Below are 26754 nucleotides of genomic sequence, written 5' to 3'. Positions count from 1 at the left end.
TATTAACAATAATACTAAGATAAATTTATATTTATCTATAAGAGTTGGTAGAGAGCATCCTCCACTGGGAACACCTCATTTTGGAACTGGGACAAGGTTAGTGGGAAAGGCAGTTGAGTGCAGTGTCTCCCTTGCATGTCTGGCCATTCCGTTTCAGAATTCTTGTTGCGCTAACTACCACTGCCATTTCACCAGTGTCTTAGTTTTCATCTTACCCTACCCACTGTATCATGCCATTGGCAACTGCAAATGAGGTAGAAATTCAAATGAGTTAATGTCTGGATGTGATCTTATAAAATACCAGATTTCTAAAGAGTGATTTTTCCTCCCTTACAGGCATGTAATGAATTCACTACACATGTGATGAACCTTCTCCGAGAGCAGAGTAGAACACGTCCCATTTCCCCAAAAGAGATTGAAAGAATGGTGGGCATCATCCATCGAAAATTTAGTTCCATTCAGATGCAGCTCAAACAAAGCACTTGTGAAGCAGTTATGATTTTAAGATCAAGGTTCCTTGATGCCAGGTATGTGAGGCCACAAATCTATTGCGTGGCTTTCCTCCCCTCCCCCCTTTTTACTCCTTGTATGTTATTTCCTATAAAAATGGTTAGTTGGTTTTAGATACTTTGTTAATTTGGCTGTAAGAGCTCTTCTCTACGATGGACAGGTAATTCACCTCATGGTGTCTGTGCTGTCAAGCCTCTTGTCTGGGAGTGGTAGTGTATTAGCTTCCAATTTGGTGACATGGGAAATAGGATTAGTGCTGCTCCTAATGACTTAGAAGATGTGGCCTTTGAAATCTGATACTAAAAAAGTATTTTTAAGGATAACTTTCAGTCTGTAACTCTGTTTTAACAAAGGCTTGTTTTCTAAGAATTTCTTGATGTTGCATTGCTTGTGTACATTATAAGAAAATAGTTGGAAATACTGATGATCCTAAGAAGGAAGTGGTATTTTAGTTAATAGAGGTGACCACAAAGCCCCAAAGTCTGTTTTTCCAAATTAAGTAAGAAAGCCTATCAGTTTCACCTGTAAGGATGAAGATTTCCCTTTTACCTGAAGCTTTTGCCAAGTTTCACAGGAATTAGGTGATAAGTTGTATATGGTGTGTTTGACCTACCAGATAACAGAATAAAAGAATTGTCAAGTTGCTACTGCATGCTGCCTCTGCAGGGTTGCCTCTTGAGCATTGCTAAAGCTTGTGATCAATCTTCAGCTTTGGAAAGGAGTGTCTGTTTCATTTGGCTTTTTCGTCCTTGGAATCTGACAGGTGATAATTATCATCCAAATTTTACAGTATTAGAGAAAATAACTAAGTTAGCTTCTCAACTGGAAAACAAGGTTTGTGGAACGGTTCTTCATGCCAGAGCTCTTCCTTAGAGCCAGATAAGGAACGTCTGCCACCTAATTTAACTACCATTTACTCCTAGTTTAGCAGGTCCCTGTATCACCCCTTGGTCCCTTCTTCTTCCCAATAAGCATTATCTGTGAACCAGGTAGCTATTGGTAGGCTTGACAGTTTCAGTACTTATTCTAGATGTTTTCCACCCTACTCACCGAACCACCTACTCAGAGTGTGCCTCAGAGTACCCCCAGGTCAGGGCTTTGTTTTCTTTTCAAGCCATGCATGACTCCTGCAAAAATGCTAATTGCTGTTCTTGGTATATATCTTCCTCCCCTTCTCTCTCTTCCCTTACCATCTCCCCATCCAATTAATCATCGAATCCTGCTGATTTTAATCCCCAAATAGGTCTTGATTCTCTTCTTCATCCCTTAGGAAACAGTGGTTTAACCTTCCACAGTTTTGAAATAAGAAATTTTAGGTTTGATAACTTGAGATGTTTGGATCAGACCTAGATTTCTTGCTCCTTGGACTTCCTTGATGTTGAGACACAGATGACACGCTTAACTTCCCATGTTAGCGGCATCATTGTTACTAGAAGAACCTCGCCGAAACCGGTTTGGCTCAGTGGATAGAGCGTCAGCCTGCGGACTGAAAGGTCCCAGGTTCGATTCCGGTCAAGGGCATGTACCTGGGTTGCGGGCACATCCCCAGCAGGAGATGTGCAGGAGGCGGCTGATCGATGTTTCTCTCTCATCGATGTTTCTAACTCTCTCTCTCTCTCTCTCCCTTCCTCTCTGTAAAAAATCAATAAAAATATATTAAAAAAAAAAAAAGAAGAACCTCATAAGGGTCTACACATTTACAACTGCCTACTGACTGTCTTTTCTGAGTGTAGCATATCACAAGTGAGAAGATCAATAAGATTATTTGGAAGAAAGTTATTTGGGGAAAGTATATTTCAGTTACTAGAGAATCTGATTTAAGGTGAAGTCTGACAAATGCTAATTTTCAGGCTGGAATTCTTTTAAAACTTAGTAACAAATGGCATTTTTGCTATTTGATGTAAATTGTTAATAAACACTTGATCTCCTGACATTCTGCCACCTCTCTCCCAGTAAATAAATATTTTCCTCCCCTAGTGTTTCTCTGTGAGCAAATCTTACCTTAGTCTAGGCAGTTGCTTAAACAGACAAATCTTGAAACCCCTGATGTATTTTTTTCCTTAACTTCCTTTTCTGTTTTCTCCACCCATTTCCCCCTCCCAACTCATCATCAAGTCCTATTGCTTTTACCTTTCAAATAGAGCTTGAATCTTTTTATTCCCATTACTCTTACCTTATGCTATTACCATCATCTCTCAATTTGACCATTGCAGTTGTCTCCTTAAATATATCTGTATTTCCTTTCATGTTCTCCTCCCACTATTAGCAGTCAGAACAAATCTTTTTTAAAAAAAAGATTTAAAATCTTTAAATAGCTTTCTCCTAGTAAAATAAAATCCAAAAATTCCTCTTTTTTTCTCATTTAACTTAGTTATTTTATTTTTTTTTAATATATTTTATTGATTTTTTACAGAGAGGAGGGGAGAGGGATAGAGAGTTAGAAACATCAATGAGAGAGAAACATCGATCCTGCAGGCCTCCTGCACGCCCCCCACTGGGGATGCGCCCGCAACCAAGGTACATGCCCTTGACCGGAATCGAACCTGGGACCCTTGAGTCCGCAGGCCGATGCTCTATCCGCTGAGCCAAACCGGTTAGGGCTAACTTAGTTATTTTAATGGGTCATGTTGTTTCCATTAAAAAGGACTGATTTTAAAAACTAGTAACTTAAAAACTGCCACCAAAAATTTATTATTTTTTAAAAAATATATTTTATTGATTTTTTACAGAGAGGAAGGGAGAGAGATAGAGAGTTAAAAACATTGATGAGAGAGAAACATCGATCAGCTGCCTCCTGCACACCCCCCGACTAGAGATGTGCCCGCAACCAAGGTACATGTCCTTGACCGGAATCAAACCTGGGACCTTTCAGTCCGCAGGCCGAAGCTCTATCCACTGAGCCAAACCGATTTTGGCAAAAGCTGCCACCAAAAATTTTTATGGGGCTCACTAAGCCTATATAATCTGGCCGCTGCCTATCCTTCCAGATTCATCTCACACATATTCTAATTTTTACTGTGATCCAGATTTCTTTAGCCCTTTGGACTTTTCAACCTCTTTTTGGATACAGGAACATTTCCTTTACTCATTTCTCCTCCCTCTATTCTTTGACTGACTCCTTCACATTTTCCAGGTCTCAGATTAAATGTCACTCTTTCAAGGAAATCTTTCCTGACACCATAATCTGTTAGGTTCCCCTCTGATACACTCTCATTATATCTTATGCTTGCCCTTCATCGTACTTGATATGGTCACCGCAATTTGTAATTATTTATTTCTGTGATACTTGTTTAATATCTTTTTTCCCCCTAACTTTCTACTTTTCACCTTAACCCTCCAATCTCCTATAAACTCTCTGGTAGGTATTATCTGTTTTGTTCCAACTGAATCTTTATTAAATATCTAGAACACATTAGATCCTTAGTAAGTATTCGTTGAATAAATTAAAGAATGAAGTTAATTGTGCTTTACCATTCTAGTAGTTTTCTTAGTGATTCTAAATCTTAAAATGCGTTGGCTAGTGCTTTGGAGGATGCCGAGAGCATAATTTATAATACCATATTGATAAATTAGACCCCAAGAATGTTTAAAAATAGAAATCTATTTTTTTTTGTATGATCCTAATTAATATATCTCTCTTTGGTTAATGCTTATTATAACTACAATTCTTTTTGTTTTTTGTCATAGACGAAAAAGGCGTAACTTCAGTAAACAAGCCACAGAAATCTTGAATGAATATTTTTACTCACACCTCAGCAACCCCTACCCCAGTGAAGAAGCCAAAGAGGAGCTGGCCAAGAAATGCAGCATCACAGTGTCACAGGTGAGCGAGGACTTCATGGGTCTGTCTTGTTTCCCCAGTAATATACAAAACCTGTTCTTTCCTCAGAGCATTCTCGCCAAATTTCATATCCAAATGTTTCATCATCAGAGAAGACATAAAGAAAACATATATATTTCCACATTTTTATTCAAGTTTTTAAGTTTAATTTTTTTTAAAACCTAAGTGGCAAGGAGACAAGATAGTCACCCACCACCCTCGTGTAAATCTTTGATAGAAAGGACATAAACATGCCATGGGAAGAGATAGTTTAGTGGCATGTAGTCCTGTTTTTCCCAATTCAGATGACTGGCTGAAGCTTCCTCCAGTGAGAAACCAATTCACTTGTTGCTGAAAGGAAATCTATATATGTAAAAGGCTAAGTGTCTGTCCGTTCGACCAGTAGCTATGATGCGCACTGACCACCAGGGAGAAGACGCTCAACGCAGGAACTGCCATGCCGTGCACTGGCCATTTAAAAATAAACAGCACCACAGACCTGTTGCCAACAAACCAACACTCGGCTTCCCCCAAGTGGGACACAGGCCCCACCACCACCCCAGAGAGACACCCCACCAGATCGCAGCCAACGCTGCCAAGACCCCATTTCACAAAATGCGGGGCCCAACCCAACCCGGAAACGGTTGATGGTGGGCGCCAGGTAATGACATCATGTAGCAATGCCCAGCTTCCTCTCCCTAGCAACTAGCCTCCTTGAAGTTTCTCCAAGAACCCGACTTGCTTTATAGCCAGGTGCAAACATTTTACAGTTTAACCAAATGTTTGTGAAGTGTTTTCACATGCCTCATCTCATTTGATTCTCACAGAAGTCCTGGAGTAGGTAGAAAGGAGACTCGGTAGAATTCTATTTTCTTTTCATTAGTCAATAAAACAGATTTACAAAGTTTAGAAACTTGACTTGACTGAAAAGTAAGAAACAGTGGAACTTGAAAATGACTTCAGGTTTTCTCACTGTGCAGAATATAGTCAAACACTGCTAAAGTTAAATATTTTACCCTTTGTTCTCCCTGCAATTTGTGATCTACAATAATAATCTGCTTCATGTTGATATTTACTGTTGTGTTGCTGACAATTACCTGAAAGAGAAGTTGGGGTGCTTCACAGGGCTGGAAAAAGTTTAGCTAAATCAGAAAGCGGGTCTAATTAAGCAAGTTTATTTTTTATTTATGTAATATGTAATATGCTAATTAGACTGGGAGACCTTCCAGGAGACCTTCCAGATGTTCTTCTGGACAAAGCCATGGTGGCGGGGCTGAGGTAGAGGCAGTTAGGGGCCAAGAGGGGAGGGCAGTTGGGGGTGATCAGGCTGGCGGGGGGGGGGGGGGGACGGGCTGTTGGGGGCGAGCAGGCCGGCAGGCAGAGTGGTTAGGGGCAATCTGGCAGGCAGGCAGGTGAGCGGTTAGGAACCAGCAATCCCAGATTGGAGAGGGTGCAGGCTGGGCTGAGGGACACACACCCTCCCCCCCACCCCCCCAGCACCAATTTCGTGCACCGGGCCACTAGTATATATATAAAAGGCTAAGTTGACTCACGCATGCATGATACATATAAAGCTCTCTCTGGCGCCAATCGCACGCATGTGTTTTGATATGTCATTGTCAATTGTAAATTTGGTTGACACTTCTATTATAGAGAAAGGGTGAATAACGATATTAAAATATTTCTTCTAATTAATTTCCTTTCAATGTGCATGAATCCGTGCACCAGGACACTAGTTTCATATAACTCTTTGGTGAAAGCTTTGAGGAATTCACCAAGTACTTTCTTGATAACCTTACTATTATGATATTTGGGTCCCAGTGATTTCTGTGCTTTCTTGTTATTCATTAAACAGAAAAATTAAGTTCATTCCTTTCACTGTTTTGTATTTTGTTTTAAAGGTCTATTTTTAATAAATTGTAGCCCTGAAGTTGTCATTATCTAACAAAAATACATTTCATTTTAAGCAGGTATACTGATATTTAGATTAAGGATTGGCAACACATAAATAAACAATTGTACCTCCTTTAAAAATAAGTATATCCAATTGGTATTGGCTTGAAAATACAGTTTTATTTAAATAATCATATTGATGCTTATAGATTTTCATTTGAATATTATTTCTTTATACCATGCATATGTAATAGTTACCAACCTGTTTTTGCAGTGGAGCTTAAGGAAAAGCTGACTCTTGCCAGAAATTTCAATGTTTCCTAGAGGTCACATAACACAAAAATTTTTAAGTAGTTTCTAAATAAATACTCCTGCTCGTGCATCTGAAGTGCAAGATACTAAAGTTCCCCTTCACATTCCAATGCAAGTCAATGTTATTTGAGGGAATAGGGGCTGGGCTGAAGATGTTATCCAGCTCTTGTCTTGGCATTAGTTTCCATAGAACCTCTAAACTTAGATTTATAATTAATATTTTATTTAATATTTATTGTCATTGTCCTATGAAATAGTGGTATTTCTTGATTTTTTCTTTTGTGGGGAGGTGGTCCTCAGATTGAAATGGAATATAGTCAATTTGAGTTACCAGCTTATGAAAACATGCATTTTATAAAACATTACTATCTGGGTTATGTAGTACTCATTGCCACTTGAAATACTAAGGAACAATATAATTTGCTGGATTAGACAGGGCAGGTGAAATTAAAAGTGCACTTATGTCAAATGGGTGTTTTCTGGTGTGTGTGCATTTCCCCAAGCATTAGTGAAAGGACTGGGCTCAAGCTGAACACCAGCTGATGATGCCAAGCCTGGTTCTGGCTTTCTTAACAGCATTCTGACTTAGAATTCTAATGTTTGCAGGTCCAATTTAAAATAATGTGTTTTTGTGGTTCCTCTTCTTTTCTTTCTTTTTTATTTCTATAACATACTTACCATTGGAAAATAACACAGATCATACACATTTTTCAAAAACTGAGATGCTCCTGGTTTTTCATTAGTTGGAGTTTTAGCATTTTGTGTGCAATGTAGGGTTTGCTTAACATACTGCTGTGTAATAAGTGAGGGAAAAGTTTCCTCTGACTATTCTAAATCAGGGAGGTTTTGCTTGCCTTCTAAAGTAGGATAGGAACCCATTTACCAGTGATTTTAATAAACAACAACTTACTTAATTACTAAATTACTTAATCATTTCACTTGTTTTCTATAGAAAAATGACTTCGTTAGGTTTTGAAATTTTTTTAGTAGATGCTTTAGTGGTAGAAATAACATAGACACAGATATATTACTCTGTCTAAAAAGCAGTTCCTAGTCTTATTTCTTCTCCCAGGTCAGCCTTTCAAATGCAAAACTTCAATGATCAGTTTAAATTCTGACTTTTTCTTCTCCTTTTTACTCTTTTCCTGCCTAAAAAGTTAATTTCCCTTCAACAACTCCTTTACCCTACACCACTGAATGGGAACAATGATGTCATTTTAACTCTTGAAGGCGTCAGTTACTAACCTTATAAATTAGTATCCTTGCCCTAACCGGTTTGGCTCAGTAGATAGAGCATCGGCCTGCGGACTCAAGGGTCCCGGGTTTGATTCCGGTCAAGGGCATGTACCTTGGTTGTGGGCACATCCCCAGTGGGGAGTGTGCAGGAGGCAGCTGATCAATGTTTCTCTCTCATCGATGTTTCTAGCTCTCTATCCCTCTCCCTTTCCTCTCTGTAAAAAATCAATAAAATATATTTAAAAAAATAAATTAGTATCCTTTTGTTTATATTGTTTAGAAGTTAAAGCAGAAAATGTTCTAGACCTGACATGTTATCTACTTTCCAAAATATATATATATACACACACATTATTTATAATATAAAATAATGTATATTTATATATACATTAAACATTGTTTAAAATATACACCATACTAAAATACAATTAAATTTAAAATCCAGAAATTTTCCCTTAGGAGAATAGTGATTGGAAAGTAGACTGTTTCCTGATTTAAACAATGATTCCATGGGTGTATTAACTTTATGTAAATTTATCAAGTTCTATATGATGTGTGTTTCTTTTTTGTATACATGTATTTTTACTTGACTAAAGTTTACTTACAAAACAACAGACATGCCCTCATGGAACTTACATTTTCCTGGGGGATATAAACAGATAAAATAAGTAAATGAGATGATAAATAAGAAAGTGATAGGTGTTAATGGAGAAAAATAAAGGAAAGGAAAGGGAACAGGAAATTCAAAGGGTGCAATTTTTAATAAGTTATTAAAGAAAGCCCCTGTAAGATAACATCTTTTGGTAAAGATTGAAGGAGATGAATTAGCAAACCATGTGGCGAATTGGTGAAGAACATTCAGGCAGAGGGAACAGTAAGTGCAAACATCTGAGGTAAAAGTGGCCTGAGCAGGTGGTAGAAATAATAGGAGATGAAGTCAAAGAGAATGTGAGGTCCAAATGATGCAGGGGTTTTATAGACCACTAGAGGCCCAATGCATGAATTTGTGCACCAGTGGGGTCTTTTGGCCTGGCCTGCGGGATCAGGCCAAAACCAGCTCTCCAACATCCTCCGAAGGGTCCCAGATTGCAAGAGGGCACAGGCCAGGCCAAGGGACCCCACTGGTGCACGATCGGGGCCGGGGAGGGATGTGGGAGGTTGACCAGCTGGGGAGGGACCGCAGGAGGGCTCCAGGCTGTGTCCGGCTTATATTGCTCGGTCCTGATCAGCCGGACCCCAGCAGCAAGTTAATAGGTTATTAAAGAAAGCTAATGGTCAGAGTGTCTGCCCCCTAGTGGTCAGTGCATGTCATAGTAATTGGCCGACTGCCCCCTGGTGCACATCATAGTGAGTGGTTGAGTGGCCTTAGCATATCATTAGCATATTACATTTTGGTTGAACGGACAACCAGACACTTAGCATATTAGGCTTTTATTCTATAGGATGGTAATAACTTGAGCTTTTAAGGAAAACTGAGGAATGACATGATCTGACTTAATTTTAACAGGGTCACCAAGGCAGCTTTGTTGACAATAGACCCTGAAAGCAAAGGGAAGCAGAGACACCTGGTAGAGTGCCACTGCCTATCACCGAGTAAGATGATGGTGCCTTGGGCCAGGATAATAGTTGTAGAGGTGACAAGAGGTGGCTGGGCTCCAGATAATTGTGAAGGGATAGCGAGAGATTTTCTGATAGATTAGATTAGGATGTAAGAGAAGAGAGAGTAAAGGATGACTAATTTTTGGCCTGAGCAGTGGAAGGATGGAATTGTCATGAAATGTGTTGGGGAAGGTTTGGGGAGGAGCAGGTTTTGGGGAGAGAAAGATCTGGAGTTTGATTTTGGACGTATTAATATATATTGTAGTTTTAAAAATTTACTGTACATTATAATATATAAATAGGCAGAAGTAAGTAAAAAATTTACAATTTTTATTAGTCCTACATTAATTTATGCTAATATATTATAAAGATAAATATCCTTAATATGGAATTATAGGCAGATCTCAGAATTTGAAATCTCTGCTGTCCTAAGGCTTGGTTTGATTAAGCTGGAGTTCCCCTTTTACATAACACCCTGAAAATTCACAAAAGAAGAAATTATTTCAAATGTCATAAGCCCTGAGAATCATACTTAAATTGTCACATATTCTTAGTTAGTGGAGAAGATATTAATATGCTTTTACTTTTTGGAATAGAGCTAACTTGCACTGATTATTCAAGTTAGCAAGTCACAAAAATCTCCATTGTTCTCCTGATTCCAATCTTGAATTTGAATAATTTTGGCTGTACTTTCTGTGCTAGAAGTTTTTAGAATGAAAAATATTAACTTATTCTTCATTGCTAGTCTAATTGAAATGTACTGTAAAGAAAAGATTGGCTTTTTTTTTTTTTTAACAGATGAAAACCTGAAATGGTAAGAAGGTTAATTGGCAGGATTAAGATTCATTCTTTCATTCATTTGTTTATTCAGCTAACGTATTTTGGAACCTTTACAGTGGTGCACAAGACGCACTTTTATAAATAGTCTGGTATGAAGAAAAGTGCCTAAAACCTTTACAGATGAGGAGACTGATGTTCACAGAAATTAATGATTTGACAAGAGACACAGGTCTTCTGGAGGGCTGGAGGTTCTTACACAGAGGTTCTTGATAAAAAGGAAGAAACTGGATTTTTACTTTTTTCCAGCAAGAGGCAGTGTGATTCCTCTGTCCCTGAGGCCTCAGCTGCAGAGTCCTGGTTTGTGAGGCACAGACCAGGGCTTATATCACTAAGGCTGCATCATTCCCCCCAGCTACTTCAGAGACTCTAGGCTAGTTAGTAGTCTGAGATCTCCTTCCTCATTAAACTACTTATTCCAAAGCAGTGAGTATTCACTAAGCTAATTAAAATTTGTAAGTAAGATTTCCTTATTAAAAAAATGTATTAAAATAAGAAGAAGCCTGTTAAAATAATAATTAGAACAGGGGAGAAGATGACTATCAAATTACAGTATCCTTTTCAGCTATCCATAAAGGCCTTTTCAGTTACTTTGGCAGTAGATAGAAGGCAGAAATAGATTGTGCTGTGAGTATGCAATTGGTAAACTGGAGACAAGTTGAAGGAAAGTGGCAGCTATTTGTTAAAGTGGTTCTTCCACACTGTCTTAAAAGAAGGCTGCAGACCCTCTGTTCTGTAAAGGCTCTGACTGTGTCCTAGTGGAGATGGGGTATCATTAAACAGTGTGCAGAGAACAAAGGAGCTGGTTGTAAAAAGATGGGAGCTTTGAGGATGCTGTAATGCTGAGTACAGATAAGGAGTTATCTGCAAGATTTAAAGAAAACAAGGGAAGCCTCTGATATTTTTGTTGTTGTTTTCTACAATCAGCACTATAATTAGCATGGTCCCTAAAGCTTACTCCAGTGATGTCAGGTATTATATTTACTTTACAGTTGACTTTTAAAGGGAATCTCCAATACTCGTTTAACATGATGCCCAAACTAAGGAGAGATAGAGACTGTTTCCACCTTAGGTGTAGTTTTTGAGTTTTTCTATACCATACAAGAAGCCATAACCAGAATCATGGTCCCTCTGGTTTTTGTCCTTGTCACCTTCTTTTGCCTATTTTTTCTTTGTGAGTATTCCCGTCAGTCTCTCCTTATGCCTGTCCCTGATCATTACATCTCACCTTTCCATGGCCTTGCTTCCGTGAGGCATGTCAGACCAATAGGCCAATATATTAGTCAGGGTCCCAGCAGAAAACAGATGGCACACGTAAATTAGAATAATTTGAGGAGAGTTTAATAAAGTGACTATGACGGAAGTATAGACAGAGTGTAGGGAAACCACAAAGGATAATACTAGTAATGCTTGGTTCTGTTACCCAACCAAGACATAAGGGTGCATGGAGAACAGTAACTGAGACCTTAAGTAAAGACAGTGAGGGAGTCAGGGGAACAAACACTCTGAGACCTTACTTTCCTCTCTTCTCATCTCCTACCAGTGATTTCTTTGGTTAGAAGCCTGAGGGCTTATAGGTCTGTCTCTGTTGTGTACTAGGCATTGCGCTTGGCACTGTGGCAAACAAAGATGAATAAGATAGGGTTCTTTAGCCTTAGAAATGTCAAATCTCTTGGGGAAGACAAGCATGTTACTGAGAGGAGACAAAAGTTACCTGGGAGAGTGCACAGGTGCCTATGGGTTTATGTCCTACTGAGAGGATAAGGAAAGTCTTCCAGTTTATTAGCTCTGTGACCTTGAGCAAGTCATTTCACCTACTGTGTCTCATTTCCTCATATATATAATTTGGATAAAAATAGCATGTATTTCATAGGGTAATGGGAAATTTGGTTCAATAAAATATGTAGAGCACCTAGCAGAATGCCTACCACAGAGTAAGAAGATGTAACAATAAAAATGATTATGCTATTTCTCTGTCATTGCTACACAAAGATAGATATCATATTAATTACTATTCAACGCTCATTTCAAATGTCAGTTCTATAACTAAATAATGAATTGTTTAATGCTGTTCCCCAAATAGGTGGTGAATTCCATGTTGATAGGGACTACGGTCTTATTCAGTACTATATTCTAAACACCTAGCACAATGTACAGCACATAGACACTCAGTGAGTGTTGAAGAAACGATTTCGTTAAAAAGTCCAGCTTGAGCTTGATTGGGGAAGGTCTGCAATTATGGTATTTAAATATTTAGATGTCTGCAGTTATGCCTGCAATTTTGAGATGGATCAGTTTACATGCCTGTTTTGCATTAATTAATTAATTTATTCAACAGTATTTATGCAACTAGTGATTTGGTTACTATGCTACATATCATAGTGAGTACAACAGAGATTCTGTCCTTGTGGAGCTTATTCTAATGAGGAGAGAAGGATAATTGAGATATATAATTATAAATAATAACATATGCAATTATTATGTTACTAGAGGCCTGTTGCATGAAAAGATTCGTGCAATAGGCCTTCCCTTCCCTTGGCTGCCGGAACTGGTTTTCCTCCGGCACCCGGGACCCAGGCCTTCGCTCCAGCTGGAGCCGCCTTCAAGCCTTCGCTGCTCCAGCCAGAGCTGCCTTCAAGCCTTCGCTCCGCCGCTTTGTGCCTACTTATGAAAATTAACCGCCATCTTTGTTGGTGGTTAATTTGCGTATCTCGCTGATTAGCCAATGGGAGGTGTAGCGAAGGTATGGTCAATTACCATGATTATCTATTATTAGATAGGATATTAGATAGGATGGTGGTAAGTGCTATGAAATGAATTATGGGAGATAAGGAATTCTGGGTTGAGGTATGTGTTTAGATTGAAAGATAATCCTAGCACCAGATTGTAAGGTCAGTTTTAGGGGGAACCAATAGGATGAAAGTGACTACATAAATTATTGGTATAATTCAGGCAAGAGGTGGTGAAGATTCAAATTAGGCCACTGATAGTAGAAAATAGGGATAGATTTGAAAGTATTTTGTTGGTAGAACTGATATTTTGGAGATTGGGTAAATAATTCGATATGAATTTGAATGTTATGGTAATAAGTGCTATGAAATTAATTAGGGGAGATAAAGAATTCTGGGTTGAGGTATATAATCAGAGGCAATCCAGTGGCTTGGGCTTGTGACTTGCCCTAGCTAAGCTCTGACCCAGGAGTGGAAGAGGGTAAAAGAACTAATGGGTTACTGTAACCCCACTGGGACCTTGTTAGATGACTGGGCTGAAGATCAAGGGAGAAAAGTTCTAAAGTAGCAGTTCTCAACCTGTGGGTCGCGACCCCTTCACAGGGGTCGCCTAAGACCATAGGAAAATACATATAATTACATATTGTTTTTGTGATTAATCACTATGCTTTAATTATGTTCAATTTGTAACAATGAAATTGGGGGTCACCACAACATGAGGAACTGTATTAAAGGTCGCAGCATTAGGAAGGTTGAGAATCAGTGTTAAAGTAATATAAATAGTTTCATTTTCTCCCTCTTGATTCCCTAAAGTTAGATATTTAGGAAATATGACCCTGGAAGCACTCCAGATTTTTTAACCAAAACTAAGTTTTGTTACTTGTGTTCCATTTAGGCAGTGGTACTATCATTTCTTATTACTCATTTTGAGAAATTGATACTTTAACTCCAGATGATTGTACTTAGTATAGGAAGATGCAGAAAAGTCACTCAGAGGCTACTCCACCCTTATTAAGTAGCAATGTGACCTTACGCTAATTATTTAACCTGAAGTTTCTATTGTTTGATCTGTAGAATTAGGATAATAATATTTTCATCAGAGGTTTGAGGGCTAAATGAGATCATATATGTTACAGGGCTGGGCATATCATTAGTGCTTGCTAAATGCAAATCTGTCACCCATTCAAACCAGTTTTCTTGCTGGGTATGTTGTGCAGACAGAGCCGTGTAAAGGCGCCAAGAGAAAGAGGGAACAGAGGCTCTGCCCTCCAGCAAACCAGTGTGCAGGCAGCCCAGCCCTTCACAGGCTCCACAAAGGTGAGAGCCCGGGGGCCATGGGATGGCCAGGGTTTGGCAAGTGGGGTTATGTCTATTAGTTTTGAATAGATCTACCTACCCTTGTTGTATTTTTTACTCTAAAAATGTATATGATTTGTTTTTAGAATTATGTATGTTGAAAGGGTAATATATCTTTTGAGGACATTTTATTTTTTTTAATTTTTTTTTTTTAAATAATTCTATTGATTTTTTTACAGAGAGGAAGGGAGAAGGATAGAGAGTTAGAAACATGGATGAGAGAGAAGCATCGATCAGCTGCCTCCTGCACACCCCCTACTGGGGATGTGCCTGCAACCAAGGTACATGCCCTTGACCGGAATCGAACCTGGGACCCTTCAGTCCCCAGGCCGACGCTCTATCCCAGCTGTGGGCAAACTACGGCCCGCAGGCCGGATCTGGCCCATTTGAAACGAATAAAACTAAAAAAAAAAAACAAGACCGTACCCTTTTATGTAATGATATTTACTTTGAATTTATATTAGTTCACACAAACACTCCATCCATGCTTTTATTCCGGCCTTCCGGTCCAGTTTAAGAACCCATTGTGGCCCTCGAGTCAAAAAGTTTGCCCACCCCTCTATCCAGTGAGCCAAACCAGCTAGGGCTTTGAGGACATTTTAAATAAATTCAGTGATCGCTTCTCGGCCTTTTGGCTAAGATCAAGTGTAGTATCTGTTCTTATCAGTTTAAATAAATTCAGTGAAAATTTCTGGATTTTTAAGAAGTAAAGAAAACTGGGATATGTATTTGGTAGGGACTGGTATTTGATTAAATAAGGGTTTCCACGAAACAAAAGGCTTGACTATAGAACACTGAATAAACTTTGATGTTTTCATTTACAGGAATTAGATTGACATGACACTTATCTAGACAAAAAATCTGGCCCATTATTGTTTATTAAAGAGTGCTCTTGAGTTTAGTTCTGGGATGCTGGTGTGTCACCTGGTAAATGGCTCCACCTTTCAGTGCAGCTGATGGGAGGTAGTTTCACAGTTGAGTTGTCAGTGTTCCAAAATCTGCCAAAGGCTTTCCATGGAGCTTATGCAGGAACCTATTCAGTTGTACACCTAGCACATTTTATTTTTTTAAAAGAGAGAATTTTAAAGAAAAGCATCTTTAACTGAAAATATCATCTGTGGTCATTTAGAACTGCCCCTCAGCACGTGTTTTAGGGAGACGAATGGTGTCATCTCTTTTCTATGTGCTGTGGCCGGGAGGCTGACGTTTTATATACTTTTGCAGATGAACCTCTTTGTGAATGTCATGAGTACTTATCAGTCTATCATGCATAGAGTAGAAAGGGCAAAGCCAGACTGTGAGGGTGTCAGTACATTATGGCAATAAAATGTTTCACAGCCTCAAATAAAAAAAATATAGTACTTGACAAGTGAATCTGTTTTAAATTATTTCAAATACTATGGAAACTGAATTTCTATTGTTCAGTTTTCCCATTAGAAGTGGGTTGTGTTTCAAGTTGGTTTTTAAGACAATTGTTAGGAATTTGGAACTTATTTTCTAAAAAGAAAACAGATGATTTGGATTCTTGGGCTAGCCCACATTTAAAAAATAAAAGAGCCAAAATATTTTGCACTGAAAAGGTAGAATATACTTTTATAGCCTTAGCCATTTAATACAATGGAGAAGAAATAAAATTGAGTAAATATTTTTTGAATTTTTAAAATTAAGAGTATTAATTTAGAAGTTCCTACTAGATAAGGGATAGTGGAAAAGCACAGGAAAGGCTGTGTGACCTCAAGCAAGTTACATATAGTTGCTGACTTTATTTCTACGTTAGTAACCCTGGATCTTATCTAAATAAGATAATGGATGTAAAGTTCCTGACACAGTGGCTGGCTCATAATGCAGTCTCCATCTATGGCTGCTGTTGTAAGTATAGGTATAAGTAGGCTATAAACCTAGGTTTCCTACAAATTGTAGGTCCAGTGCATTGTCATGCAAGTGGCTGTCATGTTGGGGCAGGAGTGAGGAGAGCAAAAGAGGCATAGGTAATACCAGCTCCTTATGCAGAGGAGTAGCCTGGCAGGTATGTGCAGATAGGAGCTCTATATTCTCCTCTGCTAGGAAGTTTATTATGCTGAGCACCCCCTTTTCTCTCTTTTTTTTAAATTTAAATTCCTTATTGTTGAAAGTATTACATATGTCTCCTTTTTCTCCCATTTACTTCTCCCTGGCCACTCCCACCCCCCAGCACCTGCCCACACCCCCCTACTGTCTGTGTCCATTGGTTATGCTTATATGCATGCATACAAATCCTTTGGTTGGTCTCTTGCCCTCCCCCCGCAACCCTCCCCTGCCTTCTCTCTGAGGTCTGGTGGGCTGTTCCATGTCCTCATAGCCTTTATCCCACCAGCACTGGGAACATGGACTGGCTCTCCCCAGAATTCAAAGCTCCTGTGAAAAGGGAGACCTGACCTTTGTGACTACAGAAAGCAAGAGGGCTTTGTTGTTGCTCTTTTAAAAAAAACACACCTGTTTTTATTGATTCTTTTTTATTTTTTTGAGATAGAGGAAGGAAGAGGGAGAGAGATAGAAATATTGATGATAGAGAAACATCGATTGGCTGCCTCCTGCATGCCCAGGATTGATCCTGTAACCAGGGCATATGCCCTGACCCGAAATCAAACCAGCGACCTCTTCATCCATGGGACAATGCTCAACCCATTGTGCCACACTGGCCTGGCTATGTTGCTCTTGTTGCTTGTTTGTTCTCAGAAAAGGGAGAGGTAACATTTATTAGGTGCCTAGTACATCTCAGGCATAGTCCTGTGTATTTTAACATGTTGTCTCATTTAATGTTCATGACAGCCCTGTGAGTAGTAGGCATCGTTATCCCATCTTGTACATCAGGAAAGGAGAACATTAGATGACATGACCTGACCAAGGTAACACAGGGGAAATCACAGAGTTGGGGTTCACACACAGGTCTGTCTGGCTCCTAAGGCCTTGCTCAGCTGCCGTCTGGAATGCACACATGTGGTTATGAAAAGTATGTCCAGCCTTTCTGTCCTTACACTGAGTGTGCATCCTTGGGAGGGCGAGGAGTAGAATGAGATTTAGTTTATTAACACCATTAACATAAAAAATTGAGCAGTCTCTTGCTTCTAACCCTCATTTCAAATTGAATCACATAATGGGGATGAAAACATATTGATTAGGAAGAAACTATTTATTAGAGGTAAAATTGTTTACCATGTAAATATGCTACATGTTCCATTATACCCGACTTGGCATTTCAACATTTCAAAATCTGTTGCATTTAATTAGGCACAGAACATAAAGTGTGCAGCACAAGTAAACATGGGAACCACAATCACATATTTTTCTAAGATTTGTGCTTCATAAATTTTTAGTTTGCTAATCTCAATAATGATGTTTTAGCGTCAGCTGCTTCTTTTCCAAACAAGTGCTGATCCTCTCCCCAATGTGTTTTATGCAGGGAAGCAAAACTAAGGAGGAGCGCTAAAGTTCCGCACTTCTGCCTCTCGAAGATTAAGTCTTTACGTAATAATTTTTCTCTTTTAAAAATTTAACATTGTTATTTAAATGATAAATAAATGTAGTGATAGAATTTGAAATGTAAGATGCAACTAATGCTAATTTAAAAATTGCCTTTCAGTGACAGTACAGACATTGTAGATGGCTTAGCTTTTTAATTTGAGCATGGAGTTTTTCTTAAATGCAAAGCAGTCTGGGAAATTTTAATCACTTGAGATTTACAAAATGTCTGATTTTAATTATTTCAAGAGTTTTTGGGCCTGAATCCCATTCTCCAGATAGAATACAGGAGTGGAATTGCTGGTTCCTGGAGGTGTGCGCGCTGCCCGAGGCCTGGCACTCTCATTCTTAAAGATTGTTAAGTGAGTTCTGCTTTAAAAAGCAGATTGGTTCCCTTTTCCATTGGAAAGTACATTTTTTCTGATTTAAAATACTCCTTATCTGAAATCTCTTTGGCTAATACTTGAAAACATACAGGAAAACACAAAAATAGAAATTTCTTATAAATCTGCTCTAAAAGATTAGTATGTGTTTCCTAGTAATTTTTTCTGTGTACACGTGCATGTGTGTATATGTGTACATGTGCCCAGCTATGTATGTCTATGTATGACTATTTTTTAAATTGATTTGAGAGAGAGAGAGAGAGACAGAGAGGAAGGGAGGGAGATACTCAGTAAACATATCCCAACTGATTATACAACAGGAAAAAAAAGTGATGGGAAATCCTGAGGTTGAAATCTGGATCCATTATACTTTGCCCTGTGATTTTGGGCAATTTGTGTATAGTCTGGATCGCTTGTTTCTTCATTGATAAAACCTGGGTGGTAGTACTAGCTAATAGTTATCAGGTAATCACTGTGCCAGAATCACTAATGCACCCAACAATTCGATGAGGATGATACTGTATATGAGAGGAGACACAGAAATAATTTGAGTAACCTGCCCCAAATGCTCAGAGTAAGTGGCAGAATGTGGATTTGAAACCAGACCCTGAGTCCCAAGCACTTACCCATATGTGAGACTGCCCATATCTGACTTTTCTAATTCAGAGTTGAAGATTCTAAGTGAAAGTCCAAGTACCTTGTTGAAGAAGGTAAAAAGGCAACACAGAAGTTGAATTTGGTTATATTTGAAAAGGAGTTTTACACCTCCCCCACCCACCCCGCAGCTTTAAGAGATAATTGAGCCCTGGTTGGTTTGGCTCAGTGGATAGAGTGTCAGCCTGCAGACTGAAGGGTCCTGGGTTTGATTCCACATGCCTGGATTGTGGGCTCAGATCCCCAATGAGGGGGCGTGCAAGAGGCAGCTGATCAATGATTGTCTTTCATCATTGATGTTTCTATCTCTCCCTCTTCCTTCCTCTCTGAAATCAATCCTATATAATAAAAGACAAATATGCAAATTGACTGAACCACAGAACAACCGGTCACTATGACACACACTGACCACCAGAGGGCAGATGCTCAATGCAGGAGCTGCCCCCTGGTGGTCAGTGGGCTCCCACGGGGGGAGCGCTGCTCAGCCAGAAGCCGGGCTGACAGCTGGTAAGCGCAGCAGCAGTGGCGGGAACCTCTCCCAACTCTGTGGCGGCACTAAAGATGTCTGACTGCCAGTTTAGGCCCACTCCTTGGCAATTGGACATCCCTTGAGGGCTCCTGGACTGCAAGAGGGCACACGCCGGGCTGAGGGAACTCCCCCCCCCCCCCGAGTGCACAAATTTTGTGCACCAGGCCTCTAGTAAATATATAACTAGATAGATAGATATAATTGACACATAACATTGTATAAGTTTAAGGTATACAACTGTTGATTTGATGTAATTATAAATTGTAAAATGATTGCCACCACAGTATTAGCTCCCACCACCATCCAGTCACATAGTTACCATTTCTTTTTTGTAGCGAGAACATTTAAGACCTACTTTGTCAGCAATATTTAAGTTTATTATACAGTATTATTAGCTATGGTCACCATGCTTTACATCAGATTCCCAACTTGTTAATTTTATAAATGATGTTTATACCCTTTGACCAATATTTCTTCCTCTCCTCCCCCCCCCCCCCAACTCTGGTAACCACCCCTCTACTATCTGTTTCTCTAGTTTGTGTCTTAGATTTCACATATAAAATCATTTTTAAAAATACTATTATTGATTACAGAGAGGAAGGGAGCAGGATAGAGAGAGAAAAACATTGATGATGATGAGAGAACCATTATTCAGCTGCCTCATGCACACGCCCCACTGGGGATTGAGCCTACAACCTGGGCATGTGCCCTGACTGAGAATCAAACTGTGACCTCCTGGTTCATAAGTTGAGACTCAACCACTGAGCCATGCTGGCGGGGAAAAACATTTTGCTTTTTAAAAGCAATTGGCAATCTGCAGCTAGATGAGGTTTGGGGAAATGCATGGCTATAGTAAATTGGAGAGACCGGAAGCTTTTCTGGCCACTTCTTGGCTTTGCAGAGGGGCTCCAGAAAATTAGCAGCCAGCAAAATGTTCACTACTCATTCCCCTGATTGCCAAAAACTCACAGTCTGGGAGCTGATAGCAATGAACATCAGTGGAAGGAAGAGAATACTTGTGCGTTTATTCTCATTTTTAATTGATTTTTAAATTCTTGCCTGGCCCTTTGCCTTCTGTATAGTCCAGAGTCATGAATCCTTGATACGTGGCTCAAAAGAGAAGCTCAGGACAGTGTATTCCCTTTCCTCCACCAATTTCCTGCCCGTGTTTCTATTCAGGGACCTGTGTGCACGCCATCCAGTTCAGAGATGGAGCAAGCTCTGCTCGCTTAGTGCCCCCTGTGTACAGTCTGGCTCCACCGAGAGCACGTGTAGGAGGGGCCCCATGTGATGTGAAGCTTTGGGTGCTTCCTACTGGGTGATGGTAGGGGTTCTTTTGCAACGAATTGTATCCATCTGTTTTAAAAAGGATGAAAAAGAATTCCTGAATTTAGGTGTCCATTTATACATTAATTATGTTAATCTCATTTGCAGCAGTATGGTCTTAATAGCTGGATTGCTGCAATGCCCAATCTGTGATATCAGAATGTGACGTGCATATTTTAATTTGAGAAATAGTTTAACATTTTTAGATATTCATTTAGATGTGGTTATGCAGGTTAAACATAACGTATGATCACTGCTTCTTTCATTGCTTCCAATTAAACCTTGCTTGTTAGTTTAACCTCTAGGTAATCCCATCAAACAATTGATGTCAAGGAAACACTGCCCACAGTAGCTTCGGATGAGTGGCCATTAATTTTAATTGCCTTGATATTAAAGATTAAGAAGTATTGGGACTAGCAGAATAGAAACGATCTGATGTCAAGCAAACCCACTTGCTAAAGCTTCCCCAGGCTGCTGGTGATATTAAAATTTTACTGTGAGAATTAAATAAACCTTTATTAGTGATGACTGTTGTTTGATTGGTCCAGGGGTATGCATAAACACAGTATTCTTACATATCTAGAGATGAGACCTTCGATGGTTCAGAGATTCCTCAATTATGAAACTGTTAATAAAGCTGTAATCTGATTTTCCAGGCCAGGTTTCATTAATGTATTATAGCTTCTCTGATTGTCAAGGTAATATTAACTACAAAGCACGGAATCCAACAGAGAATTGTTTAGAAGAAGAGAATTCTAAGATGGGCCTTTGTTGCTAAATTCAGAGTTGGGGAATTTTCATTAATTATGCTTAAGAAATGCCAAATTCCCTCTCAACCAGGAGTATCTCCCTTTGCACTGTAGATATAGTCAATATTTAACTCTTTCAAAGGCTTGACAGTTTTTTTCAAACAAGCTAGAGTAGTAGCATATGTTGAACATTTGTATGGAAATGTCTTAGAAATTTAGAACTGAAATTCTTCATAGAAGTTAGGGATAGAGATGGAAATCTGGGAGTCATCCATACAGAGATGATAATTGAAATAGAAGTAGTTGCTAAGGATAAGCTTGCTCGAGGAGAAAGAGAGAAGAGGGCCAAGATCTAAGTGTTGGAGAAAACACACACACACACACACTCTGGTGTCAGGGAAGGAGAAGCAGCAGGAGCATAATCTCATAGAAACCACGCCAGGAAAAAAGTGAGAAGTGGTAATTACAAGTATCTGACACTGCTGATAGGTAAGCAAGTTGAGGAGAGAGAAAAGGCCATTGGATTTGGGACAGTTGTTATGCCTATTTTAACCACCTCGATCAACTACCTAGGACAGTGGTTCGCAACCTTCCTAATGCCACGACCCTTTAATACAGTTCCTCATGTTGTGGTGACCCCCAACCATAAAATTATTTTCGTTGCTACTTCATAACTGTAATTTTGCTACTGTTATGAATCGTCATGTAAATATCTGATATGCAGGATTATTTTCATTGTTACAAATTGAACATAATTAAAGCATAGTGATTAATCACAAAAACAATATGTAATTATATATGTGTTTTCCGATGGTCTTAGGCAACCCCTGTGAAAGGGTCGTTTGACGCTCAAAGGGGTCGAGACCCACAGGTTGAGAACCGCTGACCTAGGACCTGAGATTATTAAGATTAAATGAGCCCAGCCTGCGTGGCTCAGTGATTGAGCACTGACCTATATGAACCAGGAGGTCACGATTGGATTCCCGGTCAGGGCACATGCCCAGGTTTTGGGCTCAATCCCCAGTGTGGGGTGTGCAGGAGGCAGCAGATCAATGACGCTCATCATTGATGTTCCTATATCTCTCTCCTTTTCCCTCCATGAAATATACACACACACACACACACACACACACACACACACACACACACACACATATACACATACACACACACATAAAGATTAAATGAGACAGTATGTGCAAAGGACTCTGCGTAATGCTGGGCAGGCACATTGGAGATAGTCATTAGATGATAGTTATGATAAGCACTGCTATTTGATATGAAGGAAGAAAGGGATTCATACAGTCTTGTGGGGAAAAGAAATGGTGGCAGGACAGAAATAGCTATGGAGTCCTGATCTGTAGCGTGTTTTCTTCCTGACAAGTTTTGGCGTGTTCCTGTCTATGAACCTGTGCTCATGGGAGCTGCATGGCTCTTCAGTGAGTGTGCCTACATGTGTGTGTGCACATAGTGCTGCCCCAGGAGGGAACAGCATGTGGGCAGTGGCAAGGCCAACATTGTCTTCCTTGTGTGGCTCCCTGGCCAGGGTTCTCTGGCTTCTTTTAGAAGGATGAGTGCCATGGGTTGAAGAATGAGAGTTCTTTTCCCAAGCAATTAAAGACTTGGCAAAGATGGTGAACAAGCCTGCCTGTTGGCATAAATTGGATTGGAGGGCTCATACCACTCCTTTTTCCTCAGGGCCCTGAATAGCTGTTCAGGATAAAACAGTGACTCACCAGCCTGATACCATAGCAACATGCCCCTTTGACATATTAAAAAATGATTGAAAAGTATTTTTTTAACTGTTACTTTAACAAGAGAGGTCAGAGCCTTTTATGTAGCAGTTGGTACCTTCTTATAAATTGCTGTGTGGGTTTTAGCTTCTTTATATAGCTCAGCTATAAGAGCCTGAACACATATTGTAACTGAGCCATAACTTGGGCTGAAGTTTTGCTGTCAGTGAGATGTGCTGACACCTGCTTGTTGACAAAATCCTCTTTAGAAATCTCTCCCATTGCTTCTTGGCCTTTTGGCTAAGATCAAGTGTAGAAATCTCTCCCATGTGCCCTGGTATGAAGTATTGTAAGTAGTTTGCAAAAGGATAGTCCACTGGATGGAATCAGAGCCACTCCTGTGTATTTGCATTTGACTTTACTGCCGTCATTTGAGTTTTCAAGTTGTGACCCTCTCCCTTGTTAACTGGCAGAGCTCAAGCAGTTCTGTTGGCAGACAGACGTATCTTCTAAAGCAGGAGACAAAGGGATTTTTCATCCATTACTAATTGATGTTACTCTTTTCAGCAGACCAAACATGATTCTACTGTACAGCTGCCAAAATTGTCCCAGACCCAGAAAGAATAGCCATTCTTTCTCAAATATTTCTTATTTTTTTACCTAACTTAACAAATGTTTCCTTTAGCTTTCAGCTACTTTTAGGGGGGACTGATCACTTATATACTAATAGGTATACACCAACTGAGTATTCTTTTATGAACAAACAGTGCTTACAGCCATTTTAGTGTTGCTGTGGCTAACTCCAAGAAGCAGTATCATTCCAAGAGTGTTGAGAGATTTGAAAAAGAGAAAGTGAACTCCAGAACTATTATGCATTATCCACAGGGTGTGATTTCAGGCTCAGAATTGAGTGTCTCCCAAGGGTTCCCCTTGGTGTCCAACAGTTACTGTAAGTTTGACTTTTCCCCCCTCTGACCTCTCTTCTCCTCACTCACGACCCTGTGATTTGTAGGTATCCAACTGGTTTGGCAACAAACGAATCAGGTACAAGAAGAATATTGGCAAGTTTCAGGAAGAAGCCAACCTCTACGCTGCAAAGACAGCCGTGACAGCCGCACACGCAGTGGCCGCAGCTGTGCAGAACAACCAGACCAATTCGCCCACCACGCCAAATTCTGGTGCGTACTGGGCGCTCACTCCCTGCTCAGCCCAGGCAGCCTTAGGCCACAAAGCCCTGTCCCACAGGTCAGGAAGCAAGAGCCCTACTGAGGGCACGGTGGCTTTATAAAGGAAGAATTGTGTAAAAATGCAGGCTTGCTCCTGGGATGGGGAATGACTGAATGGCCAGAGCCTGTAGAAACCTACTGTTACAGTGAGTTCACTCGCTACTGGTAGGTTTTAGAACTTTCACACTTTGTAGTGGTTTTTAATTCAGCAGATTAGGCAAAGTGCCACCACTAATGATTACTTTAACTATATTCTTATATCATTTTAAGGTCAATAGTGCCTGTCAAAGAATGAAATAGCAGAAGTGGGACATTTATCTGTTGCTGTGCAATGAGGCTAGAATGTTGGAGTGAAGTACAGTCCTGCTTTCTACCTAATGCGGTCACAGACTTGTCTGCTGCCCTTCTTAGCATTTCCTCAGCACCTGTGCTGGCTTGCTTAGGATTCGTGGGTGGTTAGCTGTGAGGGATATAGGACTTAATACATGGGTGCAATATCTTGGCTCCTCATACCTAAATTTTATGTGGCATTTGTGATGGAATTAGAAACATCTTAAAATTACAGGGAACTTGAGTGACAATGAAAATTGTGCAGCTAGTCCAAACAGATAGACTTGAGAAGCAATTCATATTATTAATATATATCTTTAAAAATTCAGAAATGTGGGAGTTTTCTGTTTGTTTTGTGGTCTTTCTCTCTTCCCCCCCGCCCCCCGGGTTTTTAATGGAACATGAAAACAGATGGAAGTTAGGTAGAATTATGGCTTAGAACGAGCTTCAGAAAAATGTTTCTTCTCTGGGTAGTTGTCCACCATGGAGGGAATGATGGTGAGAGCGTATTGAATGACCAGATCCTGGAGATAAAACGGGATGGTGCCAGGCCAGCTACTGGGTGTTTTCTGTTTATTTTGATTTTCTCTTTGTTTCTTATTGAGCTTCCCCATTGGTAGGACTCTCCTAGCTGTAACATGACTCGGGACCTAGCTCTTTGCCGTTATTCTCCATCCTCTTAGCCCGGAAATGCTTCATGTTGTGCAGACCTTTCCCTCCTGTGCCTGTCCTCCTTTCCCGCCTCTAGGTCTGTGAGGGTTGTGTGTAGCTCTCTGTTATTCAGCCACTTAACTCTTTCCTTTCCAGGTTCTTCTGGTTCTTTTAACCTCCCAAATTCTGGGGACATGTTCATGAACATGCAGAGTCTGAATGGGGATTCTTACCAAGGGTCCCAAGTCGGAGCCAATGTGCAATCACAGGTAGGAGAAATGCCCCGCCTGGGGCCTTTCTGGCAGGGTAGGGTTTGGGCTCAAAACTCCTTGCTCTCACCCCATGGAAGTGGCCTGCACATCTGTGCAGGACCTGGGCTGGGTGCTTCCAGACGTGACCCATCAGCCCCACATTTAATTTAACGAGAAGTCAAGCGAACAGCGACTTTTGATGATTCAAACTTGATCAACTTTGTGAATGCATTCGGCTCTGGCTTGAGCTCATGGAGAGGGGTTAGGGGCATCTTATTTTGTACCAAAATAGACCAGAAAAATTGTGTGTACCAGTGAGTGTATGATTTACAAATAGATTACTGTTTGATGTCTGTGTTTTTTTAAGTCAGAATATAAAAACCTAAGTTCTTAAAATATATTCCAGGTTCAACATTTTTCTCATCCTATTGAGAACAGTTTTTATGCACATAGGTGTGTGTGTGTGTGTATGTGTGCGCGCGCGCGTGTGCGTGTATATGTGTGTGAGAGAGAGAGATCAGTATACACATTTATAAGTAGATTTCACCCACAGCCACCACACACATTTGGTCGGTGTAGATGGAAAGTTTGCATTGCCATGAAGACATTACTGTTTCTGGCATAAAAGATGTGTGAGTTTAAACATGCAAAGAATGGTTGAAATTCTGCCAGTCACATTTGATTGATAATTTGTCTTTCATTGAAGATGCTAAACCCACGTGGCACACATAATTTAAATTGTTTCCTTTTGTAAGTGATGATGTTTTAATAGATTTGTGATGATGAATTTTGTTTCGTCTCACTTCTAGGTGGATACCCTCCGTCATGTTATCAATCAGACGGGAGGCTACAGTGATGGCCTTGGAGGAAATTCACTGTACAGTCCACATAATTTAAATGTGAGTACTCTGGGGAACCACATGTGAAGAGCTGTAGAAATAGTGTCAGGTAAACGGCGACTGATAAATAAATTAATGGCCATTTGACTTGGCTTCTCATCTGTGGGCAGGTAGGGAAGGCAGCGTCTTCACTACCCTTTTATTTTATGAATTTAAACACCTGTTGCTTACATGCCCTTAGAAGTTCTCACAGATGTCCAGAGTGCATCATCAATAGGGGCTAAAACACCTGT

The 26754-nt window shown here is 40.0% G+C and overlaps 1 protein-coding gene and 1 pseudogene across 8 annotated transcripts in view; both read left to right on the top strand.

Annotated features, from left to right (window-relative positions):
* Positions 1-26754, top strand: part of PBX3 (PBX homeobox 3) — a 195775-nt gene that overhangs the window by 165383 nt on the left and 3638 nt on the right. For 7 of the 8 annotated variants that reach the window (XM_036329635.1, XM_036329636.1, XM_036329639.1 and 4 more), the window contains 5 exons: positions 337-527; positions 4198-4333; positions 24177-24342; positions 25528-25640; positions 26432-26521. In XM_036329635.1, coding sequence (XP_036185528.1) covers positions 337-527; positions 4198-4333; positions 24177-24342; positions 25528-25640; positions 26432-26521 — 696 coding nt within the window. The remainder of the gene's footprint in view (positions 1-336; positions 528-4197; positions 4334-24176; positions 24343-25527; positions 25641-26431; positions 26522-26754) is intronic. The other variant, XM_036329642.1, reaches the window with a different exon arrangement.
* LOC118667824 lies at positions 14908-15069 on the top strand (annotated as a pseudogene).

The sequence above is a fragment of the Myotis myotis genome, unplaced genomic scaffold, assembly GCF_014108235.1.
Source record: "Myotis myotis isolate mMyoMyo1 unplaced genomic scaffold, mMyoMyo1.p scaffold_m19_p_12, whole genome shotgun sequence".
Lineage (NCBI taxonomy): Eukaryota > Metazoa > Chordata > Mammalia > Chiroptera > Vespertilionidae > Myotis > Myotis myotis.
This window is presented reverse-complemented; position numbering and strand designations above follow the sequence as displayed.